The sequence below is a fragment of the Hylobates moloch genome, unplaced genomic scaffold (assembly GCF_009828535.3).
Source record: "Hylobates moloch isolate HMO894 unplaced genomic scaffold, HMol_V3 SCAFFOLD_12, whole genome shotgun sequence".
Taxonomy (NCBI): domain Eukaryota; kingdom Metazoa; phylum Chordata; class Mammalia; order Primates; family Hylobatidae; genus Hylobates; species Hylobates moloch.
In genome coordinates, this window is record NW_026652287.1 from 47852161 (window position 1) to 47877634 (window position 25474).

The following is a 25474-nucleotide window of genomic DNA, read 5'->3' on the forward strand; positions in this document are numbered from 1 at the left end:
CCCAGACGATGGGTGGCCGGGCAGAGGCGCTCCTCACTTCCCAGACGGGGCGGCCGGGCAGAGACCCTCCCCACCTCCCAGACGGGGCGGCCGCAGGGCAGGGGCTGCAATCCCAGCACCCTGGGAGGCCAAGGCAGGCGGCTGGGAGGCGGAGGCTGCAGCGAGCCAAGACCATGCCACCGCACTCCAGCCCGGGCAACACCGAGCACCGTGTGAGCTAGACTCCGTCTGCAGTCCCAGCACCTCGGGAGGCCGAGGCAGGCAGAGCACTCGGGATCAGGAGCTGGAGACCAGCTTGGCCAACATGGCGAAACCGCGCCTCCAGCCAAAGGAGAAAAAGCAGGCAGCGGTGGTGGCGCGCGCCGGCAATCCCAGGCAGCCCACAGGCCGGGGCAGGAGAATCACGGGAGCCGGAGGCAGGGAGTGTGCAGCGCGCCGACTAGATTCCAGCCTGGGCCACAGAGGGAAGAAAAGAAAAGAAAAGAAAAAAAGCAAGAAAAAGGGAAGGAAGGAAGGAAGGAAGCTAGCTTTTGCATTTATTCTTATTGGTTCTCTGAAACTCCTGAATCTGTGGTTTGGTGTTTGACATTGGTTTGGGGAAATTCTCAGTCACTTCCCTCCCTCCCTCCCTCCCTCCTTCTTTCCTTCCTTCCTTCCTCTTTGTTTCTTTGTCTCTCTTCTTCTTCTCCTTCGTGTTTTTCTTTTTCTTTTTTTTTTTTTTTTGAGATGGAGTCTCACTCTGTCGCCCAGGCTGGAGTGCAGTGGCGCAATCTCGGCTCACTGCAAGCTCCGCTTCCCGGGTTCAGGCCATTCTCCTGCCTCAGCCTCTCCGAGTAGCTGGGACTACAGGCGCCCGCCACCACGCCCGGCTAATTTTTTGTATTTTTAGTAGAGACGGGGTTTCACCGTGGTCTCGATCTCCTGACCTCATGATCCGCCCGCCTCGGCCTCCCAAAGTGCTGGGATTACAAGCGTGAGCCACCGCGCCCGGCCTCGTGTTTTTCTTCTTCTGATAGTGTCTTGCTCTGTGCCCCAGGCTGGAGTGCAATGGTGCAATCATAGCTCACTGCAGCCTCCAACTCCTGGGCTCAAGCAATCCTCTTGCCTCAGCCTCCCAAGTAGCTGGAACTATAGGCGCATGCCAGACTGCCTGGTTTAAATCAAGCTAATTGTTTTTTTCTTATTAAGTCTTCAAAGGCTGATTTACAAGATGTAAATCTGGAAATAATGTCTTCAAAATCTCGATTTGGACCAGCCACTTTTCAAATGCTCCTGACTACGACCCTGAAGAGGGCGGGTCTGGAACCGCAGCCTGGGATGATACACAAACATCATTTGGCCTGCCTCCTTGAGACCCGACAAGCTCAAATCATACCTGTGACCCACCTTCACGTGCTGGAAAGTCAGCGTCACAGACTTGGAGAGAGACACGTTCCTTTTGGGTCCAATAGCAGCACTCACAACCTGAGAGTTCAGATACACTTGATCTTTCTTATCCATCTCTTCAAAAAAAGTTGCATTTATGATGTTTCCAAGAGAAGAATATGAGATAAAGGCAATGGCACTGGGACCTGAGGAAACAGAAAAGTGGAATCTTTTTTCTTTCCTTTTTTTTTTTTTTTTTTTCTTTGAGACAGAGTCTCGCTATTGTCGCCCAGCCAGGCTGGAGTGCAGTGGCGTGACCTCGGCTCACTGCAACCTCCGCCTCCCGGGTTCAAGTGATTCTCCTGCCTCAGCCTCCCAAGTAGCTGAGATTATAGGCATGCACCACCATGCCTGGCTATTTTTTTGTCTTTTTAGTAGAGATAGGGTTTCACTATGTTGGCCAGGCTGGTCTCCAACTCCTGACCTCAGGTGATCCACCTGCCTTGGTCTCCCAAAGTGCTGGGATTACAGGCATGAGCCACCACGCTCAGCTAATTTTGGCATTTTTAGGAGAGACGGGATTTCACCATGTTTGCTAGGCTGGTCTTAAACTCCTGACCTCAGGTGATCTGCCCACCTTGGCCTCCCAAAGTGCTGGGATTACAGGCGTAAGCCACCATGCCTAGCCCAAAATTGGAATCTTTAAAAGTGTCCCCAAAGCCAGGCAAAGTGGCACCGCGAGTGACTTGGGAGGCTGTAATCCCAGTGACTTGGGAGGCTGAGACTGGAGGATCGCTTGAACTCAGGAGGTTGAGGCTGCAGTGAGCCTTGATTGCACGACTGCACTCCAGCCTGGGTGACAGAGCAAGATCGTGTCTCAAAAAAAAAAAAAAAAAGTGAATTGTATTCAGTGGCATTGAGTACATTCACAATGTTTTCATCACCTCTATGTCGTTCCAAAACATTTTCATAACCTCCAAAAGAGAATCCATTCCCATAAGCATTCATCACTCAGTCCCTGGAAACCACCAACCCGCTTTCTGTCTCTATGAGTTTACCTATTCTAGACATTTCATATAAATGGGATCATACACTATATGACCTTCTATATCTGTTGTCTTTCATTCAGCATCATGTCTTCAAAGTTCATGCACGTTGTAGCATGGGTCAGTGCTTCATTCCTTTTTCTGACCAAATAATATTCCATGATATGGATATACCACCTTCTATTTATCCATTCTTTCATTGATGGACATTTGAGTCATTTTCATTTTTTGGCTATTTTGAATAATGTTGCTGTGAGGACAGTGTGTTCTTACATATATTAATTTTTTTTTTTTGAGATGGCTGTATTTTCAGTAGAGATGGGGTTTCACCATGTTGGCCAGGCTTGTCTCAAACTCCTGACCTCAAATGATCGGCCCTCCTCGGCCTCCCAAAGTGCTGGGATTACAAGTGTGAGCCACCGTGGCTGGCCATGTATATTAATTTAAACTATGCTGGGGTAGACTTTGTCTTAATTAGGGCTTCATGTGCCAGGCCTGATTAACTTGAATCAGAAACACCACAGTTGAGAGATGGCCACTATAAGTAATTCAGGTGTGCTTATCTCCAATTAACACCAGATGTTTTGCTAATTAGCATAATTAGCATAATGAATGTCAAAAAATGTTTTTTGGTCATTTGTATCAGCTATACTTATATTAAAAATTTGCAGACCCACCCATGTATCAAGCCTAAGATTTATCTTGATTCCTTTTAGCAATCAGTCAGATTTCATGATTTCTTTTTTTTATTTGTTTTTTTTTTTTTTTTGAGACAGGGTCTTGCTCTGTTGCCCAGGCTGGAGTGCAGTGGTGTGATCATAGCTCACTGCAGCCTCGACCTCCTGGGCTCAAGTGATCCTCCTGCCTCAGCCTCCTGGGTAGCTGGGACTACAGTTACATGCCACCACACCTGGCTAATTTTTCCCCTACTTTTTGTAGATACGGGGTCTCACTATGTTGCCCAGGCTGGTCTCAAACTCCTGGTCTCAAGTGATCCTCCCTCCTCCCGCCTCCCAAAGTGCTGGGATTATAGGCATGAGCCCCCATGCTTAGCCAGATGTAATGATTTCTTATTTAATTTGGCCAATTAGACGTAAGGCCCTATAGAAGTGAGTTTTCAGCCAGGCATGGTGGCTCATGCCTGTAATCCTAGCATTTTGGGAGGTCGAGGCGGGTGGATCACAAGGTCAGGAGTTCGAGACCTGCCTGGCCAATATGGTGAAACCCTGTCTCTACTAAAAATACAAAAATTAGCCAGGAGTGCTGGCGGACACCTGTAGTCCCAGCTACTCGGGAGGCTGAGGCAGGAGAATCGCTTGAACCTGGGAGGCGGAGGTTGTAGTGAGCCAAGATCCAGATCAGGCCACTGCACTCCAACCTGGGAGACAGCGATACTCTGTCTCAAAAAAAAAAAAAAAAAGGAAGTGAGTTTTCAATGGTGAAATTAGTCTGTTAATAAGCCTAATGGATACAGAGACAGGTTCTCATTAGGGAAATTAGCAGGATCTAGGATATGTGGCTTGGCTAAACGATTTTAGAATCTCTCTCTATTGTGCATTAACACCCATAAAGGTTGAGTCGTGAACATGGCTTTGCTGCAAAGCTTAACCCCAAAAAAGATCTCTGCCATTTTTTTTTTGAGATGGAGTTTCACTCTTGCCGCCCAGGCTGGAGGGCAATGGCACGATCTTGGCTCACCGCAACCTCTGCCTCCTGGGTTCAAGTGATTCTCCTGCCTCAGCCTCCCAAGTAGCTGAGATTACAGGCATGTGCCACCACATTCGGCTAATTTTGCATTTTTAGTAGAGGAGATGGGGTTTCTCCATGTTGGTGAGGCTGGTCCCGAACTCCCAACCTCAGATGATCCACCCCCCTCGGCCTCCCAAAGTGCTGGGATTGCAGGCATGAGCCACCGTGCCCAGTCTGCCATTTTTTTATAAGAGTCGTTCTCAGCTGGAGCTCAAGTCCTGTGATCCCTGGGGGGTTCGTTTTAACAGAGTGCTGGGGCTGGGCATGGTGGCTCACACCTGTAAACCCAGCACTTTGGGAGGCTGAGGGGGGTGGATCATTTGAGGTCAGGAGTTCGAGACCAGCATGGTCAACATGGTGAAACCCCGTCTCTACTAAAAATACAAAAATTAGCTGGATGTGGTGGCACATGCCTGCAATCTCAGCTACTTGGGAAGCTGAGGCTGGAGAGTCGCTTGAACCCAAGAGGCGGAGACTGCAGTGAGCTGCGATCATGCCACTGCACTCCAGCCTGGGCGACAGAGTGAGACTCCATCTCAAAGACAAAAACCAAAAACCAAAAACCAAAAACCAAAAACCAAAAAAGGATGTTTTCATACAAACAACCCACTTTTTGCATTTTCTGGAAACTTCAAAGTCTGGTAACACTGAGACAATGAATAATAATCTATTTCTTCTTACAAAGACTGTAGGTATGGTGTGCACCCTGGCTCGAATCCCTGCCATTCTTGGTTTCTTTAATATGCTGCTGAATTCTGCTGTAAGCATTGGTGGTTCTGCCTGGGAACTTCCATGGGCATGAATTTGTGTTTGGCCTGCACAGAGGACAGGCTGGAAGAGCTTGAAAGTTCAGCCCCCAGAACAACCCTCTACCAATGATAGATCAGAGCAGATGGACAGACATCGTAGCTCCCTCTTCTCGAATGGGACAACTCAGTGACATTGAGCTCCAGGTACCCCAACAGCAAGCTGCTCACTCGGGTACCTACCTCATTGGCTGCCTTTACTTGCCTGTCTTGCTTTGCCTCTTACCTATGGTGATAGTTCATTTTACATGTCCACTTGGCTAGGCCATGGTCCCCTGACATGAGGCATGGTTGTTGCCATGAAGGTGTTTTAAAGATGAGATTAATATTTAAATCAGTAGACTGAGGGAAACAGATTGCCTGCTATAATGTGGGTGGGCCTCCTCCAATCAGTTGAAGGCCTCAAGAGAAACCAGACTGAGGTCTCCTGAGAAAGAGGGAGTTCTGGCCTCAGACTATCTTTGGATTCAAGCTGCAGTATCAGCTCTTCCTTGTGTCTCCTGCCTGCCTGCCCACCCTGCAGATTTTGGACATCTTGGCCCTCCATAGTCACGTGAGCCGATTCTTTAAAATGCCTCTCCCTGTCTCTCCTCATCTCTTTCTTTCCTTTTCTCTCCCCATCCCTCTCTTTCCATCTCTCTCCCCATTTCTCTCTCCCCATCTCTCTCTTTCGATCTCTCTTTTGATCTCTCTCCACATCTCTCTCTTTCCATCTCTCTCCACATCTCTCTCTTTCCATGTCTCTCTCCCCATCTCTCAAATTCCATCTCTCTCTCTCCCCATCTCTCTCTTTCCACCTCTCCCCATCTCTCTCTTTCCATCTCTCTCTCCTCATCTCTCTCTTTCTATCTCTCTTCCTATCTCTGTCTCCCCATCTCTATCCCCTATCTCTCTCTTCTCATCTGTCTCTCCCCATCTCTCTCTTCCCATCTCTTTCTCCATCTCTCTCTTCCCTTCTCTCTTCCCCATCTCTCTCTTCACATCTCTCTCCTCTCCATCTCTGTCCCCATCTCTCTTTCCATCTCTCTTCCCTTCTCTCTCTTTCCATTTCTCTCCCCATCTCTGTCTTTCCACCGCTCTCCTAATCTCTCTTTTCTCATCTCTCTCTTTCCATCTCTCTCCCTCTTTTTCCGTCTCTCTTCCCTTCTCTCTCTTTCCATCTCTCTCCCCTTCTCTCTCTTTCCATCGCTGTCCCCATCTCTGTCTTTCCATCGCTCTCCCCATCTCTCTCTTTCCACATCTCTCTCCCCATCTAATTCCATCTTTCTCTCCCCATCTCTCTCTTCCCATCTGTCTCTCCCCATGTCTCTCTTTCCACCTCTCTCCCCATCTTTCTCTCCATCTCTCTCTACCCATCTGCCTTTCCACATCTGTTTCTCTCCATCTCTCTCATCTCTTGCTCTCTCTCTGTCTCTCTCTCTCTCCTCTCTTCCCACACCCCCCACACCCTACACTCTTCAGCTCTTTAGTTGTGATTCTCTGGAGAACCCTGATGAATACACCCACTGTTGTTCCTGGGGATCACCTCCCAAAGAAACTTCTCACACTTCTTTCAGGGTTTGCTTCTGGGTGAACCCAAACTGGGACACAGGCAGAACAGCATTCCCCCACCATCCCAAATTGCAAAGAAGTCCCTCCCACACTGAATAATAGAAAACCTCCATTTTGGGAAAATGTCTTTTTTTTTTTTTAAAGGGAAAATCTCCAATATCGCAATTTGAGGGTAACAAGCCCATTAGGGGAGAGCTGAGTGGGCTTGTTTCCCCACGACTCACACAATGACATGGCTCTGTGTGAGGGATTCTGAATGCAGCCATCACGCGTACCTTGTGTGTCTCCCTGGATGATGTCATTGCAACCGATGTCCATTGAGTTCATTTGGACATTCAAGTTGAATGTCTTTCTTTCTTCAGAGCAATTGTCTGTAATCACTCGAGTTTCAATAGCTGGTAAGAAAAGCAATGGGCAGGCTCAGTGATATTGTAAGAAACTTTAAAAATATGCATAGGAACAGGACATGGTGGTGCATGCCTGTAGTCCCAACTACTCAAGAGGCTGAGGCAGAAGGATTGCTTGAGCCCAGGAATTCGAGCCCAGGCAACACAGTGAGATGCTGCCTCTAAAAAAAAATGTTCATAGCAACATAAATGGCTCACATATACTGAATGTCTAGGATGTGTCGGGCACTGAGCTAAGAGCCTTACACATGTCACCTTATAATAACCTATAACTTCATAAGGGACAACTCTATAGATGAGGAAACTGAAGTCAGAAGTTAGGTAAGACTCTAACTCCTGAAACCAAGTTCTTAACTAACGGCTCTTAGCATACACCTTTGAAGATACAGTTCTATTTCTAGGAGTTTATTCTCAGAAAATGATTGTGGATGGAGGGCAGATTTAGCTACAAGAAAGTTCATAGCAGCTTAGATGATAATGGTGGAAAATGGGGGATTATCTAGATGTTCAACAAGAGGTGATTGATTAAATAAGTGATGACATGGGCTGGGCACAGTGGCTCATGCTTGTAATCCCAGCACTTTGGGAGGCCATGGCAGGTGGATTGCTTGAGGCCAGGAGTTCAAGACCAGCCTGGCCAACATGGTGAAACCCCATCTCTACTAAAATTACAAAAATTAGCTGGGCATGGTGGTGTGCACCTGTAATCTCAGCTACTTGGAAGGCTGAGGAACGAGAATAGTTTGAACCAGGGAGGCAGAGGTTGCAGTGAGCTGAGATTGCGCCACTGCACTCCAGCCTGGGTGACAGAGTGAGACTCTGTCTCAAAAATAAGTAAGTAAGTAAGTAAGTAAATAAATAAATAAATAAATAAGTGATGATATATCCCTATGGTGGGGAACCAGGGCTTCAAATAAAAATAAAGTCACAAATGAATTGCAATCAAGAAAAACTCATGAGAAAAAGGGTAACCATGTGAGTGATGGATGTGTTAGCTAATTTGATTGTGGTGATCATTCCACAGTATATATGTGTGTCAAGTCATCCTATTGTACACCTTAAATATACACAATTTTGTTTATCAATTACACCTTAACGAAGCTAAAAAAGGTTAAGCTCATGAAAATATGTATCTTAAAAACAGACAGCCCAAGACTGGCTGTGAGTTGGAAATTGTTGAATTGGGTGATGGGTGCATCAGGGATTTTATTTTCCTATCTCCTTTTATGTATATTAAAAGGTTAAAAAAGAAAAAAAGAAGCAAGCAACAAAATAGCACATCAAGAATGACACTATTTTATGGCTGAGTGCAGTGGCTCATGCCTGAATTCCCAGCACTTTGGGAGGCTGAGGCCAGTTGATTGCTTGAGGTCAGGAGTTCGAGACCAGCCTGGCCAACATGGTGAAACCCCATTCTACTGATATACAAAAATTAGCTGGGCATGGTGGCAGGCGCCTGTAATCCCAGCTAATCGGGAGGCTGAGGCAGAAGAATCACTTGAATCCAGGAGGCGGAGGTTGCAATGACCTACATCATGCCACTGCATTCCAGCCTGGGCAATAGAGCGAGACTCCATATCAAAAAAAAAAAAAAAAGAATGACACTAATGACATTCTAGATACTATTACTGGTTTGTCTAATATTGACTCTCAGTTTTTGAAAAGTTTACAAGTATTTACTCTAATTATGTATTAATATTTTTGGCCTACTGTTTCATTCATTTAGTATGTTTTAATCAATAGAAATTCTTGAGCTCAGTGTAAATGAATTTATTGTTATTATTATTATTTTTGAGATGGAGTCTCACTCTTTTGCCCAGGCTGGAGTGCAGTGGCATGCTCTCAGCTAACTGCAACCTCTGTCCCCCGGTTCAAGCGATTCTCCTGCCCCAGCCTCATGAGTAGCTGGGATTATAGGCATGCACCACCACGCCTGGCTAATTTTTTTTGTATTTTTTTAGTTGAAACAGGGTTTCACCATGTCGGCCAGGCTGGTCTCGAACTACTGACCTCAGGTCATCCACCTGCCTCGGCCTTCCAAAGTGCTAGGATTACAGGAGTGAGGCACTGTGCCTGGCTGAATTTTTTATTATTATTATTGTTATTATTATTATTATTATTATTTTCCAGGATGGAGTCTCGCTCTGTCACCCAGTCTGGAGTGCAGTGGCACAATCTTGGTTCACTGCAACCTCTGCCTCCGAGGTTCAAGTGATTCTCCTGCCTCACCCTCCCGAGTAGTTGAGATTACAGGTGTGCACCACCACACCAGGCTAATTTTTGTATTTTTAGTAGAGACAGGTTTTCACCGTGTTGGCCAGGCTGATCTGGAACTCCTGACCTCAGGTGATCCTCCTGCCTTAGCCTCCAAAAGTGCTAGGATTACAGGCGTGTGCCACCTCACCCTGCCCACAATGTTGATTTCATCATCCATTATATTATCACTTGTTACTCTGTGTTATTTTTATAAAACCTCAATTTGACTTGTTTTTATATTATTTAATATTTTCTAAATTAAACTATGTGTTTCACATAAAAAAGAATGAACTATTTTAGTAATATTTCATAATATTAAAGAGAGGAAAGATAGAATAATCATAATTATAGCAATTACTACCGTAGTTTTTCTTCTTTCTTAAAAGTTTGAGTCGTTTAGCTTCTGAGGTATCCTGGTCCTAAGTGCATTACATGCATTTTCATTATCTCCATTAAAAATTTTTTTTGAGACAGTCTCTCACTCTGTTGTCCAGGCTGGAGTGCAGTGGTGCAATCTCAGCTCACTGCAGCCTCGAACTCCTGGGCTCAAGTGATGCTCCCACCTCAGCCTCCTAAGTAGCTGGGACCACATTTGCACACCACCATAACCAGTTAATATTATCCTCATTTTATTGACAGGAGAATGAAGTCCAGTGAGGTGAGGGCACTGGTCTCAGATCAAACAATTAGGACGTGGCAAAATCAGGAGAGATGAGATTTACTTGCAATCTGGAAAATGGTTTAATTTTGAACCAAAGTATCCAGATTCCAGTTTTCCAAGAAGAATAGACACTGACTTTTTCAAAACCTGCTGTGCTTTTTAAAAATTTTTTTATTTTTATTTTTATTTAAGATGGAGTCTTGCTCTGTCACCCAGGCTGGAGTGCAGTGGTGTGATCGGCTCACTGCAACCTCTGCCTCCCGGGTTCAAGTGATTCTCCCACCTCAGCCTCCGGAGTAGCTGGGATTACAGTCGTGAGCCACCATGCCTGGCTGATTTTTGTATTTTTAGTAAAGATGAAATTTCACCACGCTGCCCAGGCTGGTCTCAAACTACTGGCCTCAAGTGATCCACCCACCTCAGCCTCCCAAAGTGCTGGGATACAGGCGTGAGCCATCACGCCTAGTCCTCAAACTACATTTAAGTGAAAATTCCAGACCTGGGATTGGAAACTATTGGCAATCTTCTGAATAAACAACTTTATTGAGGTATAATTGATGTCTAACCAACTGCACATATTAAAGTGCACAATCTGGTGAGTTTTGGTGGGTGCACACACCTCTGAAATCAACACCACAATCAAGGCAGGAAGATTTCCATCACCCCTAATAGTTTCCCCAGATTTTCTCATGCCTCTGCCACCCCTCCCTCCTGCCCCTCCCTGTCACTCTAGATAAGTTTGCGTTTTCTAGACTTTATATAAATTTATGTAATTTACATAAAGGGACTCATGTGGTGTAATCAATTTTTTTTTTTTCTAATTGCCTAACCCAGATCCCAGCTGCTAACCAGTTCCCAGGGTGTATCAGGCCTCATTATTGTCTTACCCACACTACCGTTTTGGATTTTCAGGACTTTTTGTTCTGGAGCTTTCAAGGCAATTTCTAGAACTTTCGATTCCACATCCCGGAGAATAGTGGTAGCTGTGGATGAGATTTCTTGTCTCCCTTCTGTACTCCGTAAAGTCTGATTGGTGAGAAATGACTCAAATTTGTCCACAATCTTTTGCAGCTTTGAAGACATAAAGAATTTTCATTTTTTAAAAATGTTATCTGGTAAGTCCCATATCCAAAAGAGCAGTAGAAAGCATGAGAAAGCAGGCTCTGGAGCTGGAGAAACCACATTCAAATCCTGGCACTTCATCGTGTCCTGGCTGTGTGACCTTGGGCAAGTCACTCAATCACTCTGTGCCCCACGACAGGAAAAGGAACTCAAAGGGTTTTTCTGGAAGATTAAATGAGTTAACAGATGCTCTTCCTTTAGGACAGTGTCTGTACCTGGTAAAAGCTATGTAAGGTTGAGTCATTATTATTATTTTTGAGACAGAGTCTTGCTCTGTCACCAAGGCTAGGGTGCAGGGGTGGGATCTCGGCTCACTGCAGCCTCCAGCTCCTGGGTTCAAGTAATTCTCATGCCTCAGCCTCCTGAGTAGCTGGGACTACAGGTGCACACCACCATGCTTGCTTAATTTAAATTTTTTTTTTTTTTTTTTTTTTTTTATAGACAGGGTCTTGTTATGTTGCCCAGGCTGGTCTGGAACTCCTGGGCTCAAATGATTCCCCTGCCTTGGCCTTCCAAAGTGATGGGATTATAGAGTGAGCCACCGTGCCCGATTCGGTTAGTTATTATTAACATTTTTTGCCAACAAGGTAGTGATAAGTTTGTTAGAAATAGACCAGTGGTTCTCAATTGCGAGGTGATTCTGCTACTCCCTCCACAGGGCACACGTGGCGATGGCTGGAGACATTTTTGGTTGTCACTGTCACAACAAGAGAGTGGTTGCCACTATTGAAGCGGCGTCATTGTCTGGGATAAATACCTGGGGTTTGCCATCTTGTGCCAAGATGAAGGACATGGACACACACAAGGAGTGAGTTTAGGAGTGGAGGTTTAAAAGGCAAAAGAAAGAGAAAAGAGGGCAGGGCGCGGTGGCTCACACCTGTAATCCCAGCACTTTGGGAGGCCGAGGGGGGTGGATCACCTGAGGTCAGGAGTTCAAGACCAGTCTGACCAACATGGTGAAACCCCGTCTCTACTGAAAATACAAAATTAACCGGGTGTGGTGGTGCATGCCTGTAATCCCAGCTACAAGGGATGCTGAGGCAGGAGAATCGCTTGAACCTGGGAGGCGGAGGAGGCAGGGGTTGTGGTGAGCCGAGATCGCGTCACTGCACTCCAGCCTGGGCGACAGAGACTCCATCTCAAAAAAAAAAAAAAAAGAAAGTAGAACTAGAACAGCTCTCTCCCTTGCGAGAGAGAGGGATGCCCGAAAGAAAGCCAAATCCCGCCCACCGACTAGATTTTATATTCAGGCACTAGATTTTATAGTCAGGCTGAGGAGGCGGTGTCTGAATTACGTAGGGCCACAGATTGGTTGGGCCAGGTGCGACATTTACATACTGCTCGGGGAAGGCTGGTTGCCCTACCCACTTGGCCAGTACCATCTTGTCTGCGCCTTACTGTACACGTGACCGGCAAAGAGAAGGGAAGATGGAGCTGCCATTTTGATCATGTTTAGTCCCAGGTAGCCTTTTCCTATTGGCACAGCTGCTGGCATTGACCCATAAGCTTCCAGCTTGCTTGTCTATGTCCGAAGCTTGATTTTACAGGCTGCTCTTTGTTAGAAAAGAAAATTTGGGGCTGCTCTTCATTAAAAGGAAAACCTCACTGAGGACTTCCTTACCCTCACTATCTGCCTAAGTAATTTCTTCTTAACTCCTATATCATTATTTATTTATTTATTTATTTTTGAGATGGATTCTTGTTCTGTTGCCCAGCCTGGAGTGCAGTGGCGTGATCTCAGCTCACTGCAACCTCCGCCTCCTGGGTTCAAGTGATTCTCCTGCTTCAGCCTCCTGAGTAGCTGGGATTACAGGCATGCGCCCCCATGCCCGGCTAATTTTCGTATTTTTTGTAGACATGGGGGTTTCATCATGTTGGCCAGGCTGGTCTTGAACTCCTGACCTCAGGTGATCCACCCACCTCCCAAAGTGCTGGGATTACAGGCGTGAGCCGCCATGCCCGGCCTGATTACTTGATTCTTTATTTGTTCATTACTTCAATGATCATTCCTTGAACTCCTAATTTGGGGTTGGTCTTATTCCCTTCCTCAAAAAGCTCACAGTCTAGGGATTGATTACGTGATGTAATTACATATTTATATAAATGCTCTCAGTTGGCCAGAGACAATAATGGATACCATTGGATACTTGGATCTCTTTTGCAGCAGTGCAGCAGGCCTTAATATACCCTCTCGGCCTGTCTTTCTTGGTCTGGAATAGATTCCTGTCTTTAGATGGCAACACACACACACTCACACACACACACTCACACACTGTCGTATGTATGTACCTACACGCACTCTGTGTGTGTCTATCTATACCTATATCTATAAGTAGATATAGATACAGACCCCTCTTGGTATATGCATAGCATTGGTTCCAGGATCGTCCATATATACTCAAATCCAATCCACGCATACTCAAGTCCCATGGAACTCACTCATGAAAAGTCAGTGCTTCCTCTTTGTGAGTTTTGCATCCTGCCTATATACATATATATATATATATATTTTTTTTTTGAGACGGAGTCTTGCTCGGTCACCCAGGCTGGAGTGCAGTGGCAGCATCTCCACTCACTGCAACCTCCGCCTCCTGGATTCAAGTGATTCTCCTGCCTCAGCCTCTGGGGTTGCTGGGATTGCAGGCATGTGCCACCATACCTGGCTAATTTTTGTATTTTTAGTAGAGATAAGGTTTCACCATGTTGGCCAGGCTGGTCTCGAACTCCTGACCTCAAGTAACCTGCCTGCCTTGGCCTCCCAAAGTGCTGGGACTTCAGGCGTGAGCCACCGCGCCAAGCCCGGCAATACTGTATTTTTGATTCACATTTGGTTGAAAAACGTCCTCGTGTAAGTGGATTGCCACAGTTCAAATGTGTGTTGTTCAACTGTTATATATAGTGATGTATCTATAGTGAGCTGGATAATGATACACATATAGTGGGTATACCTAATGGTATATCTCTATCTATCTACCTATAGATATATGTATATATACCACAGTTATACATAATATATAATTGTATATAATATGTAAATATGTACTGTTGTGTAGTAATATGATATTATATGGTAATAATATATTATATATTTATATATAATATATCCTTTGTCCTAAATAATACATTATATATTTATATATAATATATATTTTGTCCTAAATCCATCCCCATTTGCTCACTTTGGGCTTTGTAAATATTTGTTAGTGATGTTTGTTACCTGGGTAGGGTCTGGGGATCAGCCTCCACTCACCTCTTTCCTGCCCGGGGTTGTCTTTGAGGATGTGGTGTCTGCAAAACACATCATGATGGAGTTACTGTTGGAACTGAGAGTGACCAGGCAGGGGGTGGGCAGGTGGGGTAAGTAATGGGGTGGGCAACTTTGCACCTAGAAGGTGACAGCCTGAACTCATAGTCTTTATCTGTTGTTTGTTTATTTTTTAAAATTTTTAAATTTTATTTAAAAAATTTTTATTTTTATTTTTATTTTTATTTTGAGACAGAGTCTCACTCTGTTGCCCAGGCTGGATTGCAATGGTGCGACCTTGGCTCACTGCAACCTTCACCTCCTGAGTTCAAGTGATTCTCCTGCCTTAGCCTCCTGAGTAGCTGGGATTACAGGCACGCACTTCCAGGCACAGCTAATTTTTGTATTTTTAGTAGAGATGGGGTTTCACCACGTTGGCCAGGCTGGTCTCAAACTCTTGACCTCATGATCCGCCTGCCTCGGCCTCCCAAAGGGCTGGGATTACAGGCATGAGCCATCGCACGTGGATTTTTTTTTTCTTTTTTTCTTAGACAGGGTCTCATTCTGTTGCCCAGGCTGGAGTGCAGTGGCACAATCTTGGCTCACTGCAACCTCAATGTCCTGGGCTCAAGCAATCCTCCACCTCAGCCCCGCAAGTAGCTGGGACTATAGGCGTGTACCACACACCCGGCAACATTTTTTTTTTTTTTTGTATTTTTTGTAGAGATGGGATTTTGCCATGTTGGCCAGGCTGGTCTCAAATTCCTGACCTCAGGCGATCCACCTGCCTTGGTCTCCTAAAATGCAAGGATTACAGGCATGAGCCACCGCGCCTTGCCTCCAAATTCTTTTATTCCATCTTGACTGGAAATTAGAACTGAAATGGCAGAGAAAGCAGAAAATTAGAAGCCTCCTGTGTTTAAAGTCAGCCTGGTTGGGAATGATAACAGAAACAGAAGCATCACTGTCTGGTCATCAGCTGTTAATGAAGACTTTTGTGTTGGTTCCTGTGCTTAGTGAGGGCATCTCTACTTTAGAAATTTGAGGAACGGTGCACCTGTAGTCCCAGCTGCTTGGGAGGCCGAGGCAGGAGGATCACATGAGCCCAGGCGTTCGAGACTAGCCTGGCCAACATGGCAAAACTCTGTCTCTACTAAAAATACAAAAATTAGCTGGGCATGGTGGCGGGTGCCTGTAATCCCAGCTACTCGGGAGGCTGAGGCAGGAGAATCTCTTAAACCTAGGAGGCAAAAGTTGCAGTGAGCCGAAATCACACCACTGCACTCCAGCCTGGGAGACAGAGCAAGACTCTGTCTCTGGAAAAAAAAAAAAAAAAAAAAAAAAGACAAGGAAAGTCTAGCAAATGTTTACATATCTTCTATCATCATGCTGAGGTTAAATCTGTACTTATTCTAAATTTTGGTTTTCAGCTCAGTCTGTTTGCTTAAAAGCACAAACAGCTTTGTTTTAATACTGAACATTTTATCTTAAGAGTTCAAGAACTTTGACTTACAACCGAGTCTAGAGTATGTTTGTTATAGGAAACCGTATTCATCGTAGAAAACTGCCCTTTTGAACCAAAGCTGCACACTTTATCATTGGGTGGGGGTGTGGATTGCTTAGAGCTGCCAGCCTTGGTAATAACGAACCCCAAATGGGCTCAGTCTTTATAAAAAGACGGTGCAGAGCTCTTAACATTAGGAAAACAACCAAAGGCATTCTTTTTTTTGTAAAATAATACGAGTTTAAGAGATTAACATCAGAACCCAGGTAGAATCACAGTCTGCTTCTACATTGTCAATAGAGGTGCGCATTGTTTAGTAAAAGACAGATTTACAGCTGAGCACTGTGGCTTATGCCTATAATCCCAGCACTTTGGGAGGCCAAGGCAGGAGGATCGCATGAGACTAGGAGTTTGAGACCAGCCTGGGCGACATAGTGAGAACCCCATCTCTACAAAAAATGAAGAAATTAGCCAGGTATGGTGGCTCATACCTATAATCTCAGCCACTCAGGAGGCTGAGGTGGGAGGATTGAGCCTAGAAGTTCAAGGCTGCAGTGAGCAATGATGGTGCCACTGCACTCCAGCCTGGGTGACAGAGTGAGACCCCATCTCTGAAAAAAAAAAAAAAAAAGTTTCTCTCTTATTATCCCAACAGTAGCCAATACCTCATGGGTGGTCTACCAAGTCTCATCTCTTTTCTCATGTAGACTTTCTCATCCATGTTTTCCGTGGGAGTGGTCATGTTTATATGACACAGCATCTCTCGCTGGACACGGATCCACAGGTGCACATGGGGCTCAAACTGGGCCAATGTATTCATTCCCAAAAAATTTGCAATGGGGTCTCAGAGAGAGGGTCAACTGATCTCTCTTTGGTTGGTTGGGGCAAAAAAAATGGTAAGATCTGGAGCGGTTAGTGGTTGTATTTCCTTTTTTTTTTTTTTTTGAGACAGAGTTTCGCTCTTTCACCCAGGCTGGGGTGCAGTGGTGTGATCTTGTCTCACTGCCACCTCCGCTTCCCGGGATCAAGCAATTCTTGTGCCTCACCCTCCTGAGTAGCTGGGATTACAGGCACCTGCCACCACACCCAGCTAATTTTTGTATTTTTAGTAGAAATGGGGTTTCACCATGTTGGCCATGCTGGTCTTGAGCTCCTGGTCTCAAGTGATCTGCCCGCCTTGGCCTCCCAAAGTACTGAGATTACAGGTGTGAGCCACCCCTCCCAGCCGGTGGTCACATTTTCTGTCCTGTGGTCTAGGAAGCAGAGAAAGCCAGCCTGCAGTGAAAGAGAAGGAAGGAGCAGACCCAAAGACGCTTAGAGACAGGGACTAGGAGATGCACCCTGGGGGTGTCAAGTTCCCAGTTTTAGTTAATTCCAGAAGCCCAGCTGCATTCCTGTCCTTGCAGGGCATGGCCATGCATCCTTTTCATATACCCATTTTTCTGCCTGTTAGCCTGAGTGAGTTTCTCTTCCTTGCAATTCAAAGAATGTGGTCTCAATCACCACCTTATCACATCCTCCATCTCCAAACTATAGTTCCCTTTCTCACCCCCTTATTTCCCTCAACTTGAACTTCCTTCTTTCCTTGTAGTTCCCTGCAGAAAATAAAAACCACATCCTGGTCCCACAACAAGTACGTCTTTTCTGATGTTAGATTCAATAAAAAATGAGGAAGGACTGCCGCCTGTAAGAAGTCCCAGCACTTTGGGAGGATGAGGCGTGTGGATCAAGAAAAATTAGCTGGGCATTGTGGTGCACGTCTGTAATCTCAGCTACTTGGGAGGCTGAGACAGGAGAATCACTTGAGCCTGGGAGGCGAAGGTTTCAGCCACTGCACTCCAGCCTGGGCTACAGAGCGAGACTCTGTCTCAAAACAAAACAAAACAAACAAACAAACAAAAAAACAGAGGAAGGAAGGCAGGAGGACAAAATGTTCTTACCCTGACAGATGTTCTCATTGGAATTATTGAATTTTTCATTCCTAGGAAGGAGTTTATATCCTGGGATGCAGTGACAGTAGAAACTTCCTTCGACATTGTGACATGCAGCATTTAATCCACAATATATACTATAGGGTGGTTTACATTCATCAATGTCTGGAACACAAAGAAGCAATTGGGTCATTCATTCAGCAAAGATTTATTGAGCATCTACTATGTGTCAGGAGTTGTGCTCTTTCCCCCATGGTCTGTCCTGGCTTTCCGAGACAAATCAGTTTAGGTAATGGTTATCTTGGTTTTTTGCTTTCTTCATTGACTTTGGTGGGGTCAATGAAGACAATGAGCACAATTGAAGACAATGAGACGAGGATATAAGTACAAGTACTTTATTTGGGAGGGGATCCCAGGAAACACTGAGAGGGAAGTCGCTAAATGAAACAAGAAACTATCTTTTCTTTTTGAGACGGAGTCTCTCTCTGTCATCCATGCTGCAATGGCAGGATCTGGGCTCACTGCAACCTCTGCCTCCTGAGTTCAAGCGATTCTCCTGTCTCAACCTCCCGAGTAGCTGGGATTACAGGCATGCACCACCACGCCCAGCTGATTTTTTGTATTTTTAGTAGACACGGGGTTTCACTATGTTGGCCAGGCTGGTCTCTAACTCCTGACCTCAGGTGATCCACCTGCCTTGGCCTCCCAAAGTACTGGGATTACAGGCGTGAGCCACCATGCCTGGCTGAAACAAGAAACTATCTTAAATTAATGGCCAAGTTTCCAAAACAACTCCCATTTTGCCTCCCTTTTGCTCCTGCCTCTGGATGACTTGCAAATTACCCCTGACCAGGTGCAAGGTTCACGCCTGTAATCCCAGCACTTTGGGAGGCCGAGGCAGGAGGATTGCTTGAGCTCAGGAGTTTGAGACCAGCCTGGACAATACAGTAATAACCCATCTTTACAAAAAAAAAAAAAAAATTAGCTGGGCATGGTGGCACACCTGTAGTCGCAGCTACTTGAGAGGCTTGATCCCAGGAGTTGGAGGCTGCAGTGAGTGTTTTTATTTATTTTGATCAGAGTCTCGATCTGTCACCCAGGCTGGAGGGCAGTGGTGCAATCTTGGCTCACTGCAACCTCTGCCTCCCAGATTCAAGCTATTCTCATGCCTCAGCCTCTTGAGTAGCTGAGATTACAGGCGCCCCACACCATGCCTGGCTAATTTTTGTATTTTTAGTAGAGACGGGGTTTTGTCATGTTGGCCAGACTGGTCTTAGACTCCTGACCTCAAGTGATCTGCCCGCCTCGGCCTCCCCAAGTGCTGGGATTACAGGCTTGAGCCACTGCGTCCAGCTTTCGGTGAGCTTTGATCATGCCACAGCAGTCCAGCCTGGGCAACAGAGCAAGACCCTGTTTCTAATAATAATAAAATAATAATAATAATAAAAATAATACTTCTTTACCGTTACATGTCTCCAAGGGGAATGTGAATAGTTTCTGCCCAGATCCAGAAGTATATCCATGGTCGCAGGTGCAGTGAGTGTTATTGACACAGAAAGCATTTGCGGGGCACTTAGCACAGGAAGCTGCAGGGAGAAGAGAGGCAGGTTAAATGGACTGGGGTCACAAACTCTTCTGTTATAATTAGGCCCTGCCTCTTGATCACCTGAGGTCAGGAGTTCAAGAGCAGCCTGGCCAACATGCTGAAACCCCATCTCTATTAAAAATACGAAAAACAGCCAGGCGTGGTGGCGCATGCCTATAATCCTAGCTACTCCAGAGGCTGAGGCAGGAGAATTGCTTGAACCTGTGAGGCGGAGATTGCAGTGAGCCGAGATTGTGTCACTGCCCTCCAGCCTGGGTGACAGAGGGAGACTCCATTTCAAAACAAATATATGTATTTGTTACATAGGTATACATGTACCATGTTGATTTGCTGCATCCATTTACATTAGGTATTTCTCCTAATGCTATCCCTCCCCCAGCACCCCACTCCCCTGACATATTATATATGTAAATAATAATAATAATGAGGCTTTGCCTCTGGGCAGGGCCTCTCAAGGCTGAGGAAGCCTGTGCCTTTTCCTCTTGTGAGATCTAAGCACATTAAAAAATTAGAGTGGCCAGGAGTGGTGGCTTACTCCGCCTGGTGAGAATTTTCACATGGTGAAATCCCGTCTCTACTAAAAAATACAAAAATTAGCCGGGTGTGGTGGCAGGTGCCTGTAATTCCAGCACTTTGGGAGGCTCAGGCTGGTGGATCACCTGAGGTCAGGAGTTCGAGACCAGCCTGACCAACATGGTGAAACCCCGTCTCTACTAAAAATACAAAATTAGCCAGGTGTGGTGGCGCATGCCTGTAATCTCAGCTACTCAGGGGGCTGAGGCAGGAGAATCGCTTGAATCCATGGGGCGGAGGTTGCAGTGAGCTGAGATCGTGCCATTGTGATCTCACCACGGTGAGAGGCATGGTGAGCATGCCTGCTGACATCTGTAATTCCAGTGCTTTGGGAGGCCCAGGTGGGAGGATTCCTTGAGGTTAGGAGTTGGAGAGCAGCCTGGGTAACATAGCAAGACATTATTGCTATAAAAAATAATTTAAAAATTAGCCAGGCATGGTGGCATGTGTCTGTAGTCCCAGCTACTCTGGAGGCTGAAGAGGGAGGATTGCTTGAGCCCAGGAGTTTGAGGCTGCAATGAGTCGTGGTCATGTCATTACACTGCAGCCTGGGTGACAATGAGGCTCTGTCTCTAAAACAAACAAACAAACAAAATTTGAATTTGTAGGGTACCATGGGAGGGAGATTCTGATCATGGTATATGTTAAGGTATTTTTTCTTTAGGCTTCATTCCTATGAAAATGATAAGTTCACAGAATTGAAAAAAAATCCAACAATAAGTCTCTTATTACCCCAGATTCTGAGCTGTCTACTGCTTATTGTATACTTTTCAGAAAAATTCCAATCCATATACACACCTATGTGCATCCTTTTTCTTTACATTATAGGAACATATTACACATATTCCTCTGTTCTTTGGTTTTCTTGTAAAATTTTGCCTGAGAATTTTTTCCACAGCTTCACATGTGGAGCAACCTCATTATTTTAAAAGGCATTGCAGTATTCCATCCTGGGGATGGACAGTCCCAAATATGGTACTGAAACAAGGGTGCAATGGACCGTTCATGCAAGTCTTAATGCATTTTGGATTTTGTTTTATTTTACTTTTTTTTTAAGAGATAGGGTCTCACTCTATTGTCCAGGCTGGCATGCAGTGGCAGATCATAGCTCACTGCAGCCTCAACCTCCTGGGCTCAAGCGATCCTCCTGCCTCAGCCTTCTGAGTCGTTGAGATTACAGGCATGTGCCAAAATGCCCAGCTAATTAAAAAAAATTTTTTGTAGAGATGGGGGTCTTGCTGTGTTGCCTAGGCTGGTCTCTAACTCCTGGGCTCAAGTGATCTGCCTGCCTTGGCCTCTCAAATCACTGGGATTACAGGTGTGAGCCACCATGCCTAGCCTTTGGAATTTTGTTTTTGGATAAAAATAAAATTATATGTTATATAATTTGTATATTATAATATAATATATAACATAATATATAATTATATGAGACATAAATTATATATTTATACACATATATATTGCATATACACACACATATGTGTATATATATATATATATATATATATATATGTATAGCGTTTTCTTTATCCACTTGTTGATTGATGGGCATTTGAGCTGGTTCCATATTTTTGCAATTGTGAATTGTACTGCTATAAACATGCTTGTGCAAGTATGTTTCTTGTATAATGCTTCTTTTCCTCTGGGTAGATACCCAGTAGTGGGATTGCTGGATCAAATGGTAGAGCTACTTTTAGTTCTTTAAGGAATCTCCACAATGTTTTCCATAGTGGTTGTACTAGTTTACATTCCCACCAACAGTGTAAAGTGTTCCCTTTTCACTACATCCAAGCCAACATCAATTATTTTTTGATTATGGCCATTCTTGAAGGAGTAAGGTGGTATTGCATTGTGATTTTGATTTGCGTTTCCCTTATAATTAGTGATGTTGAGCATTTTTTCATGTTTCTTGGTCTTTTTTTTTTTTTTTTTAAAGACAGAGTCTCGCTCTGTCGCCCAGGCTGGAGTGCAGACGTGTGATCTCGGCTCACTGCAGCCTCCACCTCCTGGGTTCAAGCGATTCTCCTGTCTCAGGCTCCTGAGTAGCTAGGATTACAGATGTGCACCATCACACTTGGCTAATTTTTGTATTTTTGGTAGAGACGGAGTTTCACCCTGTTCGCCAGGCTGGTCTCGAACTCCTGACTTCAAGTGATCCATCTGCCTCGGCCTCCCAGAGTGCTGGGATTACAGGCATAAGCCACCATGCCTGGCCTGTTGGCCATTTGTATACAAAAGAGGTGGTATTGTACTCAGTGGAGCAAAATAGTCACCCACTAAGTATGCACAATTCTCCTGGGGGGGCAGGGAGAGGTGGTACCCTCTGCCACTCATTTCTTTCCTATCCCTTCCCTTCCTGTTCAGGTTCTGCTTAGTTCAAAGTGAGCTCTGAAAGTCTACTCTTAATCTTTTCCAGGACTTAATAACTTACCATACTGAGTATACTGGTTTAAACAGTGTCCTCCTAAAATTCATGTCCACTCAGAACCTCAGGATGTGACTTTATTTGGAAACAGGGTCTGTACAGATGTAATCAAGTTAAGATGAGGTCATACTGGAGTAGGGTGGGCGCAGGTTGTCCTTTCATGTAGTGTCAGGGTGTGGGCTAGTTTGGGCTTCCTTCCAACATGGCGACCTCCGTCAGGCTGCTTATGGCCTCCAGAACTCTGGGAATGGGAATTGCAGTTGTCTGGGGGAGGCTCGGCAGAGAGGAAATGTGGCTGCTGGTGGCTATGAAGTGAGACTTGGAGCAGATGGAAATTTTTTGGAGTGAAATGTGGCATGCCCTGTAATGCAAATACCCTTCCATCCTTCCTGTGAATGGGCCAGTAAAATCTACCTTGCTCATGAATGGCTTCTTTTCCATGAATGTCTTCTTTTTTGTTTTTTTTTTTTTAATTATGGTAACATGCATATAATATGAAATTTACCATCTTATTGCAGCACTATTCACAATAGCAAAGACTTGGAAACAACCGAAATGTCCATCAATGATAGACTGGATTAAGAAAATGTGGCACATATACACCAGGGAATACTATGCAGCTGTAAAAAAGGATGAGTTCATGTCCTTTGCAGGGACATAGATGAAGCTGGAAATCATCATTCTTAAACTATCACAAAGACAGAAAACCAAACACCACATGTTCTCACTCATAGTTGGGAGTTGAACAACGAGAACACTTGGACACAGGGCGAGGAACATCACACACTGGGGCCTGTCCAGGGGGTGGGGGGCGTGGGGAGGGATAGCATTAGGAGAAATACCTAATGTAAATGTTGAGTTGATGGGTGCAGCAAACCAATATGGCACATGTATACCTATGTAACAAACCTGCACGTTGTGCACATGTACCCTAGAACTTAAAGTATAATAAAAAAAAGAAACTTACCATCTTAGCCATTACTAAGTGTACAGTTAGGTGGAATTTAATACATTCATAATGTTGTGGAACCATCTCCATAACTGTTTTCATCTTGTAAAACTGAAACTCTGTACCCTCTAAACACTCACTCCAGGCTGGGCATGATGGCTCATGCCTGTAATCCCAGCAATTTGGGAGTTTGAGGTGGGTAGATGGTTTGAGGCCAGGAGTTGGAGACCAGCCTGGGTGTCATGGTGAAACACAGTCTCTACAAAAAATGCAAAAATTAGCCCAGCGTGGCGCGTGTCTTTAGTCCCAGCTACTCGGGAGGCTGAGGCATGAGATTCGCTTGAACCCAGGAGGTGGAGGTTGCAGTGAGCCGAGATGGCACCACTGCACTCCAGCCTGGGTGACAGAGTGAGACTCTGTCTCAAAAAAAGAAGAAGAAGAAGAAAAAAAGAGACTCTCAGGTTCCACCCTAGACCTGAGCCCTTCCCAAATTCTTAACCCACAGAAACCAAGAGTGATAACGAGACAAACATTTTTTTTTTCTCTTAGATTCAAGAGGTACTTGTGAATCTAGAGAGAGAGAGTCCCAGGGGAGAAATGTTAAACAGAAATGATCTTGTTCATTATTTGTTGACTTGTTTATAATCAGAATGATAATGATTACCATTCCTTTGTCTCTCCCCACTAGAATGTCTGCTTCATGAGACTTTGTGTGTTTTATTTTCTGTTATATCTCCACATTGTACTCATTGTGGTTAGTAAAAACAGACAAATTAAAAATCAAACAAAAAGATAAATAAAAGGCTATCCATATCTGATATAATGATGAATTAAGCAAACAAATAACGAAACACAGGAGCAAGCCTTCCCAGATATTGTTCTCAGAACAGGCACTTTTCTCCAGCCCACTGGAGAACATGAGTGGCCCCAGGTCCAGCCCTTGGTCCACACCTTCTCTGTTCTGGCTCTGAGCACTCACGTTTGGTTTTCTGAGTCACAGCTCCAAAGAGGCTCAGCAGAAAGCAGAGGCCTGGAATAGATGGGAAACAGAAGGGAGAGACATGAAACAATTGAGGAATGATTCCAAGAAATGCCCCAAGGACTGTGTATCAGTTATCTATCACTGTGTAACAAATTACAGAAATGTAGTGGCTTAAAACAACCTTTTTGTTGAGTATGGAGATCTCTCAAAGAACTAAAAATAGGACCACTGTTGGACCCAGCAATCCCACTACTGGATATCTACCCAAAGGAAAAGAAATCATTATATAAAAAAGACACCTGCACTCATATGTTTACAGCAGCATTATTCACAATAGGCAAGTCATGGAGCCAACCTAAGTGTCCACCAACAGTTGACTAGATAAAGAAAATATGCCATATATGCACCATGGAATACTATGCAGCCATAAGAAAGAATGAAATCATGCCCTTAGCAGCAACATGGATGGAGCTGGAGGCCATTATCCTAAGTGAACTAACTCAGAAGCAGAAAATCAAATATTGTATGTTCTCACTTATATGTGGGAGCTAAACAGTGGGCAGACCTGGACATGAAGATGGAGACAATAGACTTTGGGGATTTTGCGATAGCCATGACTTGGCTATTGTGAATAGTGCTGCCATAGACATATTAGTGCAGGTGTCTCTTTGATATAATGATTACTTTTTTTTCTTTTTTTGAGGCAGAGTCTCTGTCACTCAGGCAGGAGTGCAGTGGCGCGATCTTGGCTCACCACAACCTCCACCTCCCAGGTTCAATTGATTCTCCTGCCTTAGCCTCCTGAGCAGCTTGGATTACAGGCACTCGCTACCACACCCGGCTAATTTTTTTTTTTGAGACGGAGTCTCGCTCTGTCACCCAGGCTGGAGTGCAGTGGCACGATCTCGGCTCACTGCAAGCTCCGTCTCCAGGGCTCACGCCATTCTCCTGCCTCAGCCTCTCCGAGTAGCTGGGACCACAGGCTCCCACCACCACACCCGGCTAATTTTTTGTATTTTTAGTAGAAACGGGGTTTCACTGTGGTCTCGATCTCCTGACCTCGTGATCCACCTGCCTCGGCCTCCCAAAGTGCTGGGATTACAAGTGTGAGCCACCGTGCCCGGCCACACCTGGCTAATTTTTGTACTTTTAGTAGAGAGGGGGGTTTCACCATGTTGGCTAGGCTGGTCTTGAACTCCTGACCTCAAGTGATCCACCCACCTCAACGTCCCAAAGTGCTGGGATTACGGGCATGAGCCACCCTGCCCAGCCCAATGACTATTATTATTTTTTT

General features: G+C 45.1%; 1 protein-coding gene across 3 annotated transcripts in view; it reads right to left on the minus strand.

The window, feature by feature from the left end:
* LOC116478602 (adhesion G protein-coupled receptor E3) overlaps positions 1 to 25474 on the minus strand; it is a 58843-nt gene that overhangs the window by 28347 nt on the left and 5022 nt on the right. Inside the window, exons 2-8 of one of the 3 annotated variants that reach the window (XM_032169960.2) lie at positions 24178 to 24228; positions 19106 to 19228; positions 17652 to 17807; positions 14214 to 14251; positions 10729 to 10912; positions 6793 to 6912; positions 1387 to 1571 (exon numbers count right to left, since the gene is read on the minus strand). In XM_032169960.2, coding sequence (XP_032025851.1) covers positions 1387 to 1571; positions 6793 to 6912; positions 10729 to 10912; positions 14214 to 14251; positions 17652 to 17807; positions 19106 to 19228; positions 24178 to 24228 — 857 coding nt within the window. The remainder of the gene's footprint in view (positions 1 to 1386; positions 1572 to 6792; positions 6913 to 10728; positions 10913 to 14213; positions 14252 to 17651; positions 17808 to 19105; positions 19229 to 24177; positions 24229 to 25474) is intronic. The other 2 variants (XM_032169961.2, XM_032169962.2) reach the window with 2 other exon arrangements.